This window comes from Monodelphis domestica, chromosome 5, assembly GCF_027887165.1.
Source record: "Monodelphis domestica isolate mMonDom1 chromosome 5, mMonDom1.pri, whole genome shotgun sequence".
Classification (NCBI taxonomy): domain Eukaryota; kingdom Metazoa; phylum Chordata; class Mammalia; order Didelphimorphia; family Didelphidae; genus Monodelphis; species Monodelphis domestica.
The window spans coordinates 234037270-234055200 of record NC_077231.1 but is presented as its reverse complement, the minus strand read 5'-3'; the positions used below and the strand labels follow the sequence as shown (position 1 = coordinate 234055200).

At 36.4% G+C, this 17931-nt stretch overlaps 1 protein-coding gene across 3 annotated transcripts in view; it reads left to right on the top strand.

Moving 5' to 3' along the window:
* CNPY1 (canopy FGF signaling regulator 1) overlaps window positions 1-17931 on the top strand; it is a 74332-nt gene that overhangs the window by 44819 nt on the left and 11582 nt on the right. For 2 of the 3 annotated variants that reach the window (XM_007504660.2, XM_001364497.5), the window contains exon 4: window positions 1838-4125. In XM_007504660.2, coding sequence (XP_007504722.2) covers window positions 1838-1878 — 41 coding nt within the window. In that variant the 3' untranslated portion in view covers window positions 1879-4125. Of the gene's footprint in view, window positions 1-1837; window positions 4126-17931 lie in introns of those variants that run through there. The other variant, XM_007504661.3, reaches the window with a different exon arrangement.

Genomic DNA, 17931 nt, shown 5'->3' with positions numbered 1-17931 from the left:
ATGACACATTTAAAAATCCAAAAATTATTTGGTTAATTGAGGGGGAGATGAATAAAGACCTAAAAAGCATAATAAAAATAAGCCATGGCAATGACGGATATGGCAGAAAATAATCGCTAATAGACTTTCTGAAACATTTCTGACCAATTTCAATAATAGTTCTAGAAAACAGGAAAAGTAGCTTATCTTCAAAAACTCCAACCATATTCAAATTATTACCTAAAGATCTATATGTCTTAATTGATATGATAAATAACATTATAGCAATGTTCTATTTTATTGTAGCCCATCAACTTCTTTTGTCATTATTGTATGTTCTGAAATATACGGCTTTCAAAATGTGGATATTTTCAAGAGATTATTATATAAACATGTGTTTCTACATACACAGACATGCTTTTATGTTCACAAAACTGAATCAATAAACAAATATCCATATTGTATCCACCTACTATGTGCATAGAACAATTTACTAGGACCTATTAAAATGTATGGATTTTATTCTTTGAAAGATTAATTATAGGGGAAAAAGTGCTATTTTCTTAAAGATTTGACATTAAAATTAAATTGGGGTAGTGGCTTTGTTTATCTATAGATTTTGAATTTTGACCTTCCTGTAGAAGAGGATTGGGAAAGTTGCTCGTTTCACCTGACTTTTGATATATATATTAACATCTATCAGCAAAGGTGAGGCTCTTTAAAATATGAAGACTTTACAATTATATCTCCTATTAATAAAGCAAAAAGAGAAAATGAATCATATATCAAGTTTAGGGCAGGAGTAGCATTTTCCAGAGATGTCCATACTAATCTTTCCATTTTTCTGAAATGTTGTTAAGGGCTCATGGTCAGATCTACATTTGTTGTTGCTACTCTCTCAATTGATAAGGAAAAAATATTCAGAACAATTTGATCTTGGGCATGAGGTAGAAGATTATGGGGTCATTTCTAATAGGAAAAAGTTTTCCTAGCCAAAGAATAAGAGTTGGTTTCATAAATTTATTGGGTGGACACAAAACCCTGTCTTCTTTGGGATAGATATTTTGCTGGTCAGAAGTCAGTAATTTGTAGGTTAGGTGAACCTAAAACACACTTAAGTAAGATTATCCTAATGATTTCCAATAGATATAAATAGAATAAAAAGTCGTCATTGGAAGTGCAGACTATATCAAGCAGCCTGAGTTGGGAAGTAAGCCCTGATTCATCATAAGGCCATACTGAGATGTCAGTATACATTATGTGTGTGTATATACATATATATCATAGAAAGATACTCTTAAGGCATATATTTTAAATAATTCATCCTATAGCTTTAAAACATCAAGCATTAAAAAAAGCACTGTCACTTCTCCCCCACCCCAAAAAGTTAAATGACCAGACAGATTTATTTTTTCATGCACCAGTTGAAAAGAAAGGTCATTGAAAGTGGCAGAGACTTCAGAAATACATAAATTTAAATAAAACCGGTTTTTACACTTTGGTGTTCACTCCCTTCAGTCTCAAAATAATGTTGCTTTTAATGTCCAGCACAGGAAAGGACTCACTTCAGCATGCAAAGACCAGATTTAAACTATTTAAACCTAACATACTGGGCTGGAGTTGTTGACTGGGGACAGTCTAAAAGTCAATGGCACCAAAAGAGCTCAAATGAAGAATGGATGTGGTACCAAAGTGTCCCCCTTGATCATTGCTGCTTTGGTGAAATAAACATGGTTCCTTTTAGTGTGGCAAATGAAAAACTGAAGCCAGGGAAGGTTTCTTCACTTAAATGTGCCTCCAAAATTATGTCCAGCCTACTGAGCATGAGAGTAATGTAATTTAACTTTTCTTTTTCCAGATATTTGTGCTGCTTCTTCTACTAGTCACACTGAGCTTTAAGACGACTGAACTACTAGTTATAAAGAGAAGTAAGGTGACAATCTCTCCCCTCCCCCAAAGGTCAATGCCTATGTTCTCTGTCTCTTCATGCCTTTTAGCACCATAATCAGTACTCATTCCACTGCCTTAAGTGTATGCTAAGTTCTTTGATGGTAAAAATTTAGCAATTTTTTAAAAAATGAAAAATAAAATGATGAACTCATTCCTCTGAATATTTTCTGAAGGTAAAGTTATAGTATCCATTCACTTTGATTCTGTAGCTTTTGATAATGAGAGACGTGGTAGATAAATGCACTTTTCTTAGAGGGTTGTAGGAAAAATATTTCCTGTAAACACTAATAAGAACTTAGTAGGTTTTAGCAAATTATGCATCATCAATAGATGCTTTTTGGTTAGAGGATAAACAGCTGAGTGGAACCATGAAGCCAAGCAATAATTATTGGCAAGTAGTTCCTTAACCTTTCTAGCTCAGGGCAAATATTGCCTATCTTGGTTTTTATAAGAGATAGATTTCAATAACCTAATTATCTTAAATTTTTAAAAAAGAATACCACAAATCTGAAGTTAGTAATTTTTGTTTAGAATCACAATGGATTCTCATATTTACCATAAGTTTTAAAATAGCAAAATCTAAATTCAAATGATCTAAAAAGTTTATTTCTTGTTAATTATATAATATCCTCTTAAAAGATCCCAGCAATAAAGATGCTTTGTTTTACCGCTACATATATGCTTAGGAAAAATTATTATTGCTAGTGTACAACAAAAGTTATTTTCAAAACTAATGGTCCAGTAGTTTTTATGATTATTATTATTTTGGAAAGGGAAAGGCAAGGCTTTGTTAGAGTGGAAGGTACTATAACTTTCAATCATGGTGCCGTGCCTTTAATTAAATTCAAAAAAATATTACTCCTTGCACATAGTAAATGCTTAATAAGTACTATTTGAATGAATAATAAAAATCTAATTATTGGAATGTTATCTATTTCTACATAATTTCTCAACAATGGAATTCTACTTTATTCAACATCTGTACATATTCTTCACTTATTGTGAAAGAAAAATACTCATTGATGTCCCCAGGAATAACTAGAGTCTATGCCCAAGAAGGTAGAGAGTAAAATTATTTGTCTTTACAAAAAGAAACTGTGCATGTGACATACTTATTCAGAAAACATATATTTTGGCCAGGTAATTGGGCCACTGGCAAGAAAAACCTCTCAAGTTTAGGAAAATGTATAGAGTTTTATTTTTGTGTATGTGTGAACACTGTCCTTACAAACAGACTTATCAGTCCTAAGACAGTTTCAGTTTTTAAAATAGGGAAATACAGTTCTTGTTTTTTATTTTTAAGTAGAAGCATCTTTGTTCTTTCTTCAGCAAATCATAACAAGTTTATCATAATCTGTCTGAACTATAACTAGACTAAAATAGATAAAAGCAAGATTAATAAATGTCACCCTTTTTCAGTAAGGAGGCAGAACTATAACTTTTCTTTTGTATTATAAACCTCTCTATCTTAAATTTACATGGAAACATGTACATTTGTTAGCATCGGAAGGACTATCATCTATATTTTCCTGACTTAGGTTTCGTTAGTGAATTCTCTGGAGAGGAATATAAACTTGTAATGCAGTTTACCACTGAAATAACTTCTTGGAAAGATGGTACCGATCAAAGAGTACTTACTTATTAGCCTTGTATTCAAATATCATTTGAGCAAAGATTTCTGGTCCACTCCAAAATTTCTATTAAAAATATTAACCTGTTCCAAATCATAAACAAGTTTCTGGGATATTTCCCCCACTCGGATTAATTCTAACAATTCTTCCACCAGAATTTTTTCAAGGTGGATAATGCTAATATTTGTTTATGCATTCAGGAGCTGGAAGCAAGCTTCCCTTAAACTGACTAATGTACATCTTATACTGATGTTGATACTTCTGTTTTGAATGGTGATGATAATATATTTTACTAGCACAGCTACCATCTCCTGCTTTAAGTTGTTTTTTTAAAAAATATATTTGCACATTGTTCTTGAATTTCCCAATGAAAGTGGTTCAATATCTTATAAGAGTCTTGGCATTTTGAAGCCTCCCGTAGTTGGTATTGCATATTTCCTTTCTATAAAATTTTGTGAAGATCATTTGGGTAGTTTGTAAGTTTTTAAAAGCTTTTGTTAAATCCATCAGAATATCTGTAGATGCTCAAATTATTCATTAAAAAAAAAGTTGTGCCAAACAAAAACCAATGTGTCTCTTATGAATCCAAGTCTCCCTCTTCTTGGCCACTATGACATCTCTAGACTTTTGCAAATAAATTTTAATATATATAGAACTCCATCTTAACTGCCCTTAAAACTGTTTTTCCACTTCTTGATGGATACATACTCATCAAAAACAGGGTTTGGAAGGTGGAAGGGGAGCCAAGCAAAAGAAATGAGAAGATAATCCAATTTTATTTAAATAAAAAATATTCTATTTACAGAAAAATCCCGGGAAAATATGAGAATAATGCAATCTTATTAAATGATGGGTTATCGATAGAATTGTTTGAGGTTACATAATTTGAAATTGTACTTTTTATGATATAATTTATTTTGGTCTCCATGGAAGCTTCATGTGAACCTCTCCTCATAAAATAAAGACCAAATTGGCTGAGATAAACTGATTATTTTTTGTTATGTGGATTACTGTTTGCTAAGAATAAGCCAAGACCACTGAATTCATTTCACTTAGGAGTGGAGAGTGGAATTGAGCCAAAATCCCAAACGGGAAAGATCAATACTTTATTTACTAAGACAACTCCCCTCCCCACCAAAAAAGGTCAATAACTGGTCATATTTTTTAATTCCTATTTCTCTGCTTAAGTTAACATTTATTATGTCTGATATATAAGCACATACATAAATATACACACAAATCATATATAAAACCATATGTGCAATAGCTTAATTCAAGTATAGTTTTAGAAGTTGCATGTTAATTTTCAAAGTTCCAATTTATTATAATTGTCCGTGAAAATAAGTCATTGTAATGCTATTATGGCCTGTGTAGTTTTTTGCAAATAAGGAATCTAAGCCAGATTTGATGACTACAGCTGTACAGTATATTGGGTAGTTTCCTGCATAGAGCTGTATCATATTTTTTTTTCTGTATATAATTAAGTTGTTAATTGTCATTCACTAGGTAATTGTGAAACCAATCACCCTTAGATTATTTGCCACAGAATGAGGAACTAAGTAATAGCTGGAAGACCATTTGCTAAAATGAAATTGGAGTACTGAGATGATAAAAAAACATTTCAAATTCTTAGTTGGACCTAGAAAAGATAGAATAAATGGTATCATTCTCTCTTGAAGCCTTGGTAATCTCCTCCAACAAAATTACACTTCTTAAAAAGGAAGATTTCACTGTTTTCCACCCATTTCTCAAGTTCTTCACTGAATGAAAGATAGAGCTGAATATACTTACAGTCTTGTGGGTCAGTTTGCCATTTCAGGTACTAAAAAAAAAAAGGAAGGAAGGAAGTTGGCTGCTTTCAGAAGGGATCTTTCACAGGGGTAGTCCAAGGCAAATGAAGGCTTACCTGCCCCTCTAATATTTTCTGGGAGGAAAGCTAGAACATTGAGAAATGTGATTGAGAATAATTTAATTACCTTAGCATCATGTCTGTTTAAAGACAGAATATTTAGAGATAGGATCATTTGCTGCAAAACAAACAAAAAGTCCTAAGTAGTCCTCTATTGACTATTTTGAAGTGTCTGTAGATGTTTAATCAAATAAAAGATTAAAAAAAAATTAAAGAAACCTATACCAAAAAAATATGACTCAGTGTCACTGAATCTTACAAAAAATGAATGAGAAACTGGAATTTCACCAGATTGCTTCAGATTAAGGTATTGAACTCCTCTGTGTTGTTTATTGCTACAGTACGTTGATTCTGGCCAACTAGAGGGCAAATAGTGAAATAATAATATTAAAAAGAGCAAGTGTGCAGAGTAACAGCTGGCTCTAACAGAGTTAGCTTGTTTAGGTAGATGTCAGTCCTCTCCCAATACTTGCATCATACAAGAGTGTCATTATAGTTGGAAAATTAGCCAATCTCAAATATGATTCTTCCAAAGGAGTGTGCAACCTTCTATTTTTGAGATGATAAAAATTCTGATAACTTTCTTTTCCTTTTGGGAATGTTAATAAACCAGCATCCAAGTTGTGTAATGGAACATGGGGAGTCAAATGTCAGCTAATTAAGCATGGCTGAGTCCCAGAAAGATCTTGTGAGTGAGAAGTTAAAATATTAATATCAATTTCAAACTTTACGAAAAGCTAGAATGGCAACTGAAGAGTTAGAATGTACTCCTGCCATTTTCTATTAGCTGTTAACCTCACAGCAACATTCTGAACAATCAGGAATTTCCCTACATTGCATCCAACATCAACCTATAAAGGATGATAATAACCCTTGAGGTGACATGGGCATTAACAAAAAGAGAGACAAGGTTTCAATCAAGTGATTCTCATTGTCTGCCAGGAAGAAATCTTTATTGCCTGTATTCTTCCTCAAATGGCACTGATTAATCTCCTTTATGTGCTTATGATCTACAGAAGAAAGCAAAAGCCCTACCCAAAATTGACTTCAATATTCATTGGAGTGGACCCAATTTAAAGGAATATGCTTGCAAATGCTGAGTTGAAATGGAGTAAGTTAGTCTTGTATCAGATGTAGTCATCTTTATTATTAAATATGTTAGACCTGCTCTCATCTACATCTGGAAACCTACCCTTGAGTTACATCTAGAGTGAGGAAACGATATCCCTTTCATTTAAAAGTCACGATCCAATGGAAATATTCTGAAAATATGAAGATGGCTTCTTTTTTTTTCCTTTCAAAAGCGAAGCACCCCTAACCTGTAAGAAATAGAGCAGACCAGGTGTACTTTTTTATAATAATACACTTTACTTTATAAGTGACCTAAACTTGAGCCAGTTTTGCGGTATCAGAAAGATGCAAGGCTTCCATTTACTGTGTGGTAAAATCACATACCCCTTCCTCCTCCACCTACAAGCTTCCCACTATAAAATAAAAAGGCTTTTATCGGAGTTATCAGTGTGTCAATGTTATCGTGGAGTCCTGTTGTAATGAACTTGGGCTATAGGCTTTAAAGGTATAGAAATGTCCTGGCAAAGATCAGGAGGAAGGGCTAGGTAAATATAAGCATTATTGGTGCTAAAAGCAAAACAGTACTTAAAATGGAATCAAATATTTAAAGTTCAATTTGGGGGGGGGAGGGAATGAGCATAGGAAGTAAAGGCTTAAGACAATGAATGTTTAAAATTTTCGTTTTATTATGACCTTAATAGCCATCAAAAAATCATCATTTCCACCAAAAAGAGGATAAAAAAGAGGATTAAATATGAAAATAAATCTACTTTGTGTAGCTTGAGAGTTTTTTTTAGTGTTAAGTTAAATTTTATATATGTATATATATATATAAAATTTAACATGACAGTACCAATACTACCCATCCTGTTTGTGTCAGGACATTGGATGTTGAAGTGGCTGAGGAACAATGAGGATCCAAATCACCATTCTCTTTCCTTTGCTTCCCCTTCTGTCAATCCCAAACCACAGAATCTCCTGCCTTTCCAGTTACTTGGCCTTCCTTTGTAGCTTCAAGTCATTTATCTAAAATCAGATGGAAGTTTTGGACTTGGGAACTAATGCTATAACTTCTAAGGAACCAAGTCCATTTTCATCATTACTTGGAGCCAAAGACAAAGAGACTGGGGAATTCCCCATAAAAGAGCTGCCTTTTCATCTATGTTCTCCAATTGAATATGGATGATAGAAGCAGTACCAGGCTAATGACCAAAGTAATTTGCAATGGCACAGTCAACCAAAGGCTTATGGTTTGGTTTAGGGCAGCCCCTCAAAGTGAATAGCATGATTCTGGAGAGTGGCAACAGTTCAGGTTAGGCTGGGAAGTCTCAAATGAGTGGTGCTCGGGTTTGTCCTTGGCACTCAGATGCAGATGCTATTTCTTTCTCTTTTCTTTTGAACCACACAGTGCCCTTGAGCACCGCTGCCCTTCCATTTAGGTTAGTCAATATGGATCCCGGAGGAACAAACGCAGAAGCTAACCAGTTAGGCTTAAACAAAGCATTGTCTAAAGAAAGGGAGTAGGAGCTGCATTTCTCCACCCCCTACCCCCACTTTTCATTTGTTTTAAAATTGATTTATACTCCAGAAAGCCCCAAGCAAACCTCCCGGCTCTTTGCACTAACTCTTGGGTTGGCTAGGTAAATCTAGGCTTCATATCTGGATCTGAGTTATCAATATGCCTAAATAGGAGAAGCGTTTCCTGTCCCAAATTATCGTAACATCAACTGCCTTGAAGCACCATTGAAAAATAGGGCTGGGAGGGACCTCAAGGTAATCGCAACCAGCTCCCTTGCCAGACTTTGAGGGCAATTCAAATCAGCCTTCAGGTGACTACAGAATATCTGGAATCTTGTCTAGATTCATTTCACAATGGTTGAGGTTTCATGAGGAAATTATTTCCCCCGACTTAAAATTCTTCTCCCCCCCCCAATCCTCCCATCCTCTCCTCCCCTCTTCCTAAACTTGGGTTCTCCAATGGACCCTGAAAAATGTAGCTTTGAATAATGGATTTATATGGATATAACTGAACCTAGACTTCTTAAAACACCTGGATTTGAGGTCTTCTCCCATCTAGTCTTATAGGTAGACCACGTTAGCAACACAAAGGAATAACCCCCCTATCTCTAGATATAGGGGATGTCTGGAATACATGTCCTATTAAGGATATCATTCCCAAGTTAGGTGCAGCATGAATGACAACAGTTGTGCTGAACCGAGATAAAAGAAGAAGGGGGGAAAGAGAGAAGGGAAGCCAGGTTTCTGAAAACCTTGTAAGGTATTATGCAAAATATGGTACTGTCTTTATGTTGGGCGGGGGGGGGGGGGGGGGGGGGGGGGGGGGAATCAGTTCTCATCTTACTCAATAGCTGGGCAGATTCCTCTCCCGGAAATCAATAGTCAGTGCTGAGGATGGAAGAAAGGGAAGGGTGGCGGTGGCGGCGGGAGGTGGGGTGGGGGTGGGGGGCGGTAGAAATGAGAGACTCAGGCTGCTAGTAATAAAGAAATGCTAACACAAAATACTGCAGATAAGGGAATTTTAATTTGGAAAATGTGTTCTCTGGTGAGTGACCTTTGGTAGGAGTGAGGGAAGGGAGACATGCTGTGAAATCTAATGATGTGAGGAAAATAATCAAAAATCTTGGTGTCTCCTGCTCCCAGAAACCTTACAAAGTGGAGTCCAGTTCGCAGTGAGATTAGAAAGCCTCGGCTCCTGCCAGGAGCCATGTCTTTGTTGGTAACTGGGATGGTAGCAGTCACTCAGAAGTATTCCTTGGTGATTCCCAAAGTCTAGGCAAAGAACTTCTCAGGTTAGGCTTTGTTTAGGAAACTGGTGTGAAGACTTCTGTTTTCTCTTCTTAGATAGTCAGGTCCTTGGTATTATGTGAGGACTGGACAATTATTCAGCATCTCTGGATGAAAGTTGAAGAGTAAATGAAGTTGGCATGACCTAAACAAAATATACAATTTTAGTCATAAGGCTAGGGAATACTGGTAAGTCAAGTGTGTTAGTCTAGTGACTTCTGGTTACTTGAATTTTCTAGTTAATCAGAAAATTCTCTGAAATAGATATTTATTCTAAAAAAAAATCTAAAAAAGAATAAAACAATGGAGGGATTTTCAGCTTTCCTCAACCAAGGAAAGATCATGCCATTCCTCAAGGTCATGACTTTGAATAATAATACTTGTTTGAGATTAGATGTAGAATGTGTAACAGATAAGGCTGAGCCTGAAGTTAACTCAAGAAAAAATACTTTGAGTTTTTAAATAATTCTTGTTATTTTATTTAAATGCCTATTGCCAGCTTGTTTTCTTCTCAAGTTTTTTCTGAGAGTATAATATGAGGGGGAAAATATCTGATTAATTTGAAAGTTCTGGTTAGTTGGGTTCTGGTTAATCAAAATTTCACTATATGGCATGCCATAGTCTTGCCTTATTGGATTTTGATGGAAATCTCCCACATCAATGCCATGCTAGTTTAAGCAAACATTTTCAAATCCTTCTCCTAACTGACAGTACTCAAAGATCAATGATCTTCTAAAGTCTCCTTTATTCCACACCATTTAGACAGAGTTAACACAGTGACAAAAAGACAAATTAACTCCCTTTGTATGGGGAATCAGACTCTAGGTAGACTCTAGCTCTGCTCTTTTACTAATTATCTTACTTTGGGAATTTCACTTACTCTTTTCTGGTCTCAGTTTCTTTATTTGTGAAGTAAGATAATTTTCTTAGGCTCCCTTCTGCCTCTAAATCCTACGATTCTCTGAATTCACAAGATCTTCTCCAATATCTTTGCTCTCTACTTTTTTCCCCCCAGTCAGGGGTTAAGTTCTGGGGCTATCCTAGTAGGCAATGTCATACAGGATTTGAACCCAGCTCTTTATGACTCCAAATCTGATTGTTTATATCACATGTATTATTGTTCTCATTTTATAGATGAGGAAATTGCAGCTTAAAGGAGCTATAAATGACTTGCCCAAGGTCACACAGCTAATAAGTGATAGAGGCAGGATTTCAAATCCCTGTTTTTCTGCCCCCATACCCCACACTCAGCCAAAATCCCAGAATTCAGCAGAGAACCAGAAGTCAATTTTTGACCTAGAAAATGCCCTTGGGCCATAGCATGCTATAGGTGTGAATCTACTTATCTACTTAATAGATTCAAATGGTTGGGCATGGCTTGGAAATACAAATCATCTGGTGGACACTTGTTAAGTGCCTACTTTTTGCAGAGTACTCTGGAAAGTTGAGAATATCCCATTATTATGGTGTTTTCTCTGATTGAATATAGCTCCTCTGATGGAAAAGTGGCATAGTATAAAAGAGAAAACACCAACTAGTGGTCAAGAAACCCAGGTTCTCCATGTTTTGCTTTTAACTAGCTTTTCAGTCTTGGGTAAGTCACTAAACATCTCTCTTTCAGTCTTTTCTTTTGTAAAATTAAAGAGGAGTTCCAAGGTCACTTTTGGCTCTGAGGCCATTCTTCTAAGGCAAAAGTGAAATAACCTATTTTTGAATCTGGATTGTTAGGTCAAGGTCCCGAGTCCTCAAGAATGGGAGATATCCCTTTTTACAATGAGCAGAAATTGAAGTGGTAGCAATAATTCGAAGGAAAACAACACTGAAAGACTTTAGACTGGCCAATGTAAATAGCCAATTGCCAACATGTCAAAGGACTGCTTGTGAATACTGTCTCCTGCCTCTGAGCAGGGAGGTGGCAACCTGTAGGTGTGGAGTGAAGCATACGTTTTCAGGCATAGCCAGTTTGATGATTTGTTCTTGATTGACTCGTTATTTGTTGCAAGGAAAAATTGTAGAGGAGGAGTGGAAAGTTACTGGCAAGTGGCAGTGATATGTGAGAACAAAGAAAAAAAGAAAATATTTTAAAGAAAAAAGAAATTGAAGTGTTAACACTGATTTGGGGGACAAAACTTTGACAGAAGGACTTTTAGGATAAAGGCTTACCCTTTATTAAAAACAAGCTAGACATGGTCTAGTCTTGTTCACAGAAGGACATTTCTCTTGAAGAGCAGCAAATAAAAATGTATGACAACATGAAGTGGAAGGGAATAGCTTTGAACATGCATTTGACTCTGAGGCAGTATGTGAGGTGTGTGTGTGTGTGTGTGTGTGTGTGTGAGAGAGAGAGAGAGAGAGAGAGAGAGAGAGAGAGAGAGAGAGAGAGAGAGAACTGGTGAGTGGGATGAGCTGCAAACTGTCAAAACACTAGTAAAAGCATGACTTCCAAACATCTCCTGGTGTATCACAAGACGTACAAAGAGTCACCTACCCGTGACACTGTCAAACCATGAGGTAGTGGACAGCAATGGTTTCTGTAACAGTGTCCACGTTTGCCAACACAGACTGCCACTGCTTTTTAATACCAGGGAATAGTTGCTGTCCAAATTTTTTTTCCCCAAATGTAAGTCATTTCAGAACAGGGCCATAAATTCAATCTGTTTAAGTAACAAAGCTATTTCATTAAAACAATGATGATAATGAAAATTAATAGTAATACTATTAATAAATCACTAAGCATTTATTCAGTACCTACTATGTATCAGGAATGTGACCACACAAAAATGAAGCAACTGCTGTGCACCAGAAATTTAAATTCAAATGACTATACAGACATACGCACACATTTATAAATATATATTGTGTAAGTAGATGTATATATGTGTGTGTGTGTATTGATATATGAAATCCATAGAAAGAATTAATAATATAAAAAGAATGAATATCCCTCAAAAAACAAAGTAGTAAAATGCAAGGTAGTGTGAGCCGGGCACTAATGGAGGGGTTCAGGAAAGGCTTCCTGTAGAATGTGGTACTTGAGGAAATTTTCCTTGAAGGAAAAGACTCATTCCATGAGTCAGAATTAAAGAGAGAATGTGTTCCAGGCATAAGGGATGGCCAATGCAAATACACAGAGATGAGAGATAAAAGTGTATTTGAGGAACAGGGATAAGATGGGAATGACTAGATTGTAGAGTTGGAAGATAAATAATGTATGATATGACTGGAAAGGTAGGTTAAGGAAAGATTGTGAAGAGCTTTACAAGCTAAACAGAAGAGTTAATACTTAATCATAAAGGCAAAGGAAAACCTAAGAATCAGTTGAGTTAAGAGGAGAGGTATACTAAAAGACTACACTTTTATTACAATATTCAATTATAATATATTGCATTTTATGTAATCTTGTTTTAATTAATATATTATATACTCATATAACATATATGTAATTTAAATATATAGCATAGGAGGCAGTATGGTATAAAAAAAGTCTTCGACTCAGTCAGAGAACCTGGGTTCAAATCCCATTTCTCTTAATCACTATCTCTGTGATTTTGGACAAGTCACAATCTCTCTGAGCCCAAGTTCTTCATGTATAAAATGAAGGGATCAGATTTTGTGTCCTTTTTGGTTCCTTCAAGCTATAAATCTGATGGCATTGTACAATACAACAATTGAGGCATTGGGTCATAGAAGTGAATTGAAATTAGGAAAAAAAGTGTTCTGGTCCACTTCTAATACACAACTAGTTACATGAGGAAGGGCACCAGATCTCTCAGTGACCCATGGGTTATAGCATATAGTTGAGACCTTAGTTGCTTGAATAATATATCAGAATATAACAGAAGAGTTAATACTTAATCATAAAGGCAAAGGAAAACCATAGGAATTAGTTGAGTTAAGAGGAGAGGTATACTAAAAGACTACACTTTTATTACAATATTTAATTGTAATATATTGCATTTTATGTAATCTTGTTTTAATTAATATATTATATACTAATATATATATATGTATATATATATATACACACATATATACTGTCCCCAAATAAAAGTTAAAAATAAGAGTGCATACTTTGGACTAGCATCTTTTCTCCCCTAGGGAAGTCACAGTTGCCCTATGTGAACAATCTCCTTTATCCTCACATTTTTGAAAAGTAAGTGAAAATAAAGTCTAGTTACAGAGAAAGAAATTGAGTTGTAGAGAGGTTAAATAATGTGGTCAAAGTCAAACAGCAAATTTGTTACAGAGTTCCAGACTGTGTTCAGCCTCCATCTACCGAGTGGGGTGAGATGTAGAAAATTTTCATGTCCTTGAGTGTTTGCTTTCAATATCATGCTAAATATTAATTCAGAGAATCAGAAATTTATTTTTAATATTTTTACAAAAAGGATTATTTGATTTAACTGCCCTAGTGGTAAAATGTTTTAATAATGAGAAAGAAAGCAGGCCATTGAAAAAAATAATTTTATAAGTGCAATTCAAAAGAAAAAAAGATTGATTTGAAAATGTAGTATCCAAATCATATACCCAGACAATATTAATCAATATGACCAATGAAGAAAATAATCAAGAGGATTCATTTTATTATAAAAATCTTACAAAATCATCACTGATATCTTTTTTGAGAACACTGTAAAATCAATGACAAATCCACTCCTTAAAGACCTCCCTCAAATAATAAGGAAAAAGACTTGTACAAGAATATTCATAGCTGCGCTCTTTGTGGTGGCAAAAAATTGGAAAATGAGGGGATGCCCTTCAATTGGGGAATGGCTGAACAAAATGTGGTATATGTTGGTGATGGAATACTATTGTGCTAAAAGGAATAATAAAGTGGAGGAATTCCATGGAGACTGGAACAACCTCCAGGAAGTGATGCAGAGCGAAAGGTGCAGAACCAGAACATTGTACACAGAGACTGATAATACTGTGGTACAATCGAATGTAATAAACTTCTCCAGTAGTGGCAACGTAGTGATCTTGAACAACCAGGAGGAATCTATGAGAAAGAACACTATCCACATTCAGGGGAAAAATTGTGGGAGTAAAAACACCAAAGAAAAACAACTGCTTGATTACATGGATTGAGGGGATATGTCTGGGGATGTAGACTCTAAATGAACATCCTAGTGCAAACATCAACAACATGGAAATAAGTTTTGATCAAGGACACATGTAATACCTAATGAAATCATGTGTCAGCTATGGGAAGGGGAGGGGGAAGGGAGGGAGGGAAAGAATATGATTCTTGTAACCAAGGAATAATGTCCTAAATTGATTAAATAAATTAATTAAGAAAAAAAAGACCTCCCTCAAAACAATTTTGAAGTTTGAACAAAATTATCACCATGTAAAACTTGAGAAATGGTTCTGCCTTGACTGTCCCTTTTCATGTTTTGGCATGAAAAAGGAAATATTATCTTTGTTTCCTCAGGCTTGGTATTGCCACAATGGGGGAAATGAGAAATGTATTTTCTGAATTTCTAACTAAATATCATTCAAAAATACCAAAATACAGTACTGTCTTCTTGTTAAAACCAAAAATCTAAATTAAAAACAAAAACCCAGGGCTTCAAACTTTTTGTGTTCATTACTATGAATCCCTCTACATTTTTAGTCAATCCGACATAAAAATTCTCTTAAATATGTTATAGTCATTGTTTTTAAATGTCCCAAATAGATGATTTCTTCTTCAGTATTGAGCAATTGTCACATTTTTCCTAATACAGATACACAGTTTGACTAATGAAGACATTTACTTTTACTTTGAGAAGAATGATTATAACTGTATCTTTCCATTTCACCCGTGTTGATATTTCTTTGTATTTTCCATTCCCCCCAGTGCCCTGTTGGTGTTACCCCAAATCACATATGCCTTTCCTCTTAATTCCTTTGCCTTTTGCTTTGCACCTCCAAATCTTAGTACTGGGTGACCCCTCTCATTTTCTCCCCTTCCCCTCCTGCTTCTTTTCCACAGAGAGCATGGATAGAGGAAGATGTGGGATCATCCTGGCTTAATGTGCTGTCCTTCGTATACAAAGATGATGCTTAAATCCCCTATAATTGGCTCTCTCCTCCTTCAGCTGTGCCCCCCTTTCCTTGCTAAATAACATTACTCCTTTTCTCTCATGTATTACTATTCCCCCCTCAACTCTCCCTCACTGCCCAAGTTAGTCCCCTCCTGTTGTCTACCCTCTTTATTCCTGTCCTCCCTTTTAACCCTTAACTCTCCCTCATTATTAGTCTCTTTCTGCCTTTTGATTTCTTTCTTTCTGGATTCAAGCATGAACAGGTATTTAAAAAGCAAACAAACCATCTGGTGATGGATATAGTACCAGACTAAAAATCAGGAACCTTGGCTCTGCCATCATTCTTGGGCAACTTCTTTCCCCTGTTTGGACCTCACCTTCCTCAATTCTAATATGCAGAGGTTAAAGATCTCTAAGGTTTCTTTTCCAGTTCCAGCATCCAGTGAAATTCCTATCCTCACCCTTCAACAAACATTTCTCTTGGTCTTACATTGGTATCTCATTTTTTCCTCTATAAATACCTGGAAGCCTTATTTTTTTCTGATATTTTCTTCAACCCCTTCCAGTCTGGCTTTTCTCCTCTATGTTTTATTGAAATTTTCCAGGCCGAAATCTACTAAACTGAGAACTTATTAGATCCTTTTTCCAATATAATTTTGATCATCTTTTCCCAGGCTGTATCCTTTGAGACTTTTCATCTGTTTAGGACATGACAAATCATTTCCCCTGGTCACATTCCCAACTGCAGATTTTGTTTGGTTGCGTGTGTATATGTATGTTTTTGAGAGGAGTGAGTCACTCATCCTATTTACTGATGTTCCCCCCCACCCCCTTCTACCATTTGGTTCCAACAGTCTGTTCAGCATCATTTTGCTAAGGATTCCTTTTCTGGTCCCCCATTCTTCATTGCCCTGCTGTAGTTTCCATTTTTTCCTTTTCCATCCATTGTTGTTATTGCTGCATCTGCTTCTGCTGTTCCATTATAGAGTGCCTTAAGCACCTTGTATAACTTTTAGTACATTTTCTACTCTTCCCCAGTCTCTCCTGCTGTATCTAGTCTTACAACTGTCTTTCCTATAACCAGTCTTGGATGCCTGAAGCTAACCATGGCAACAGTCAGAAGTATGGGGGGTGTGGGGATGGTGGTGTTGGCCTCCTAGGGGCATGTGGGAGCAAAAGACACCAGGAAGCAAATACTTCTCCGCTTCACCTCTTCACATAGTAGGGACTCAGATGAGCAGCCCAAGATGCCCTGGAGAATAAAGGAAGCCTTCCCTAGATGCACAGTCAGAAACCTGGCCCAGAATCACAGATACTTAGATCATTCAAGCCTGAAAGACTGAACAATACTCAGGCTAGGAAATGAACTTTAATTTCATTAAAATCACACCTTACTTTTCATCCACATTTATTAAAAATAATACACATAGGTCCAAGGAAAAATCCTCTGCTGGCCTGGTATTTGAAAGATAAGCTACCCATATAGCACATCCCAAGCATTAAGGGAGAATTAGGTCCTTACAATCTGTCCTCAATTCTCTTTTTTTTCCATCTTGGAAAAGATCAGACTACTGATATCTAGTCCCTTCCTTTACTCCATTGCAAAGAGCTACTCCAGGCACCACTATAGTTAGCCTTATTGTCCTCTGCCAACCCCTGTGGGCAAGGGCAGGACACTTCCCAGCCCTAGGTCCTGATTATAAATTCAAAAGAGATGCTCTTGCAATGACCAGATGTACCACAATCATTTCCTGAAATGTTCTCTCTCTCTCTCTCTCTCTCTCTCTCTCTCTCTCTCTCTCTCTCTCTCTCTCTCTCTCTCTCTCTCTCTCTCTCTCTCTCTCTCTCTCCATCTCTCTCCCTCTCTCCCTCCCTCCCTCTCTCTCTCTCCCCTCTCGATCTTCCTACTTTTAAAGACACACCACACACAAAAAATGCAACCATGCATGCAGTCCTAAACAGCGGCCATTCAGCTACACTTAGCTCATTCCCAAGGCTCTCGGCAGTGGTATGGAAACAGCCTTACATGAATCCATTCAGGAAACGGGAAAGTCTTACCCTCTCCCTTCTAATGGTTTCTGAACCATGAAGTTCTTGTCAGTGGCATATAAGACAATCCTTGCGCTGAAAGTGGGGGGCCTAGAAGTCAGTGGGGCCCCATCCGGTGGGGGGGGGGGCTCCTCTATTTAATGTTCCCTGCCCCACAGCATTCACCAACTTCATCTCCAGTTCCATCGGTAACTAGTATAAGAATGGGGACCTTGGAAGCTCAAATCTGATTGCTTAAATAAGTATCCCCTCACAAACAAAAAGAAAGTACTGCTCTTTGTCCATAAAGATAGTGTGATGGGCGTTGTTTTTCCAGCTGTATGGCTGGGTCTGCCACATGCTGCCTGGGTACCCCTTGGACCAATGACCCATTTTTAGACCAGCTTTCTGGAGTTCAGGAATAAATCTGAGTCATGAAATAGGACAGAGTTAGGTGATCCTGAGAGTAAAGGAACATGGCCTTGACTTCCCTAGTACTGTGTTCTAAATGGGGGAGCTAAGTGAAATC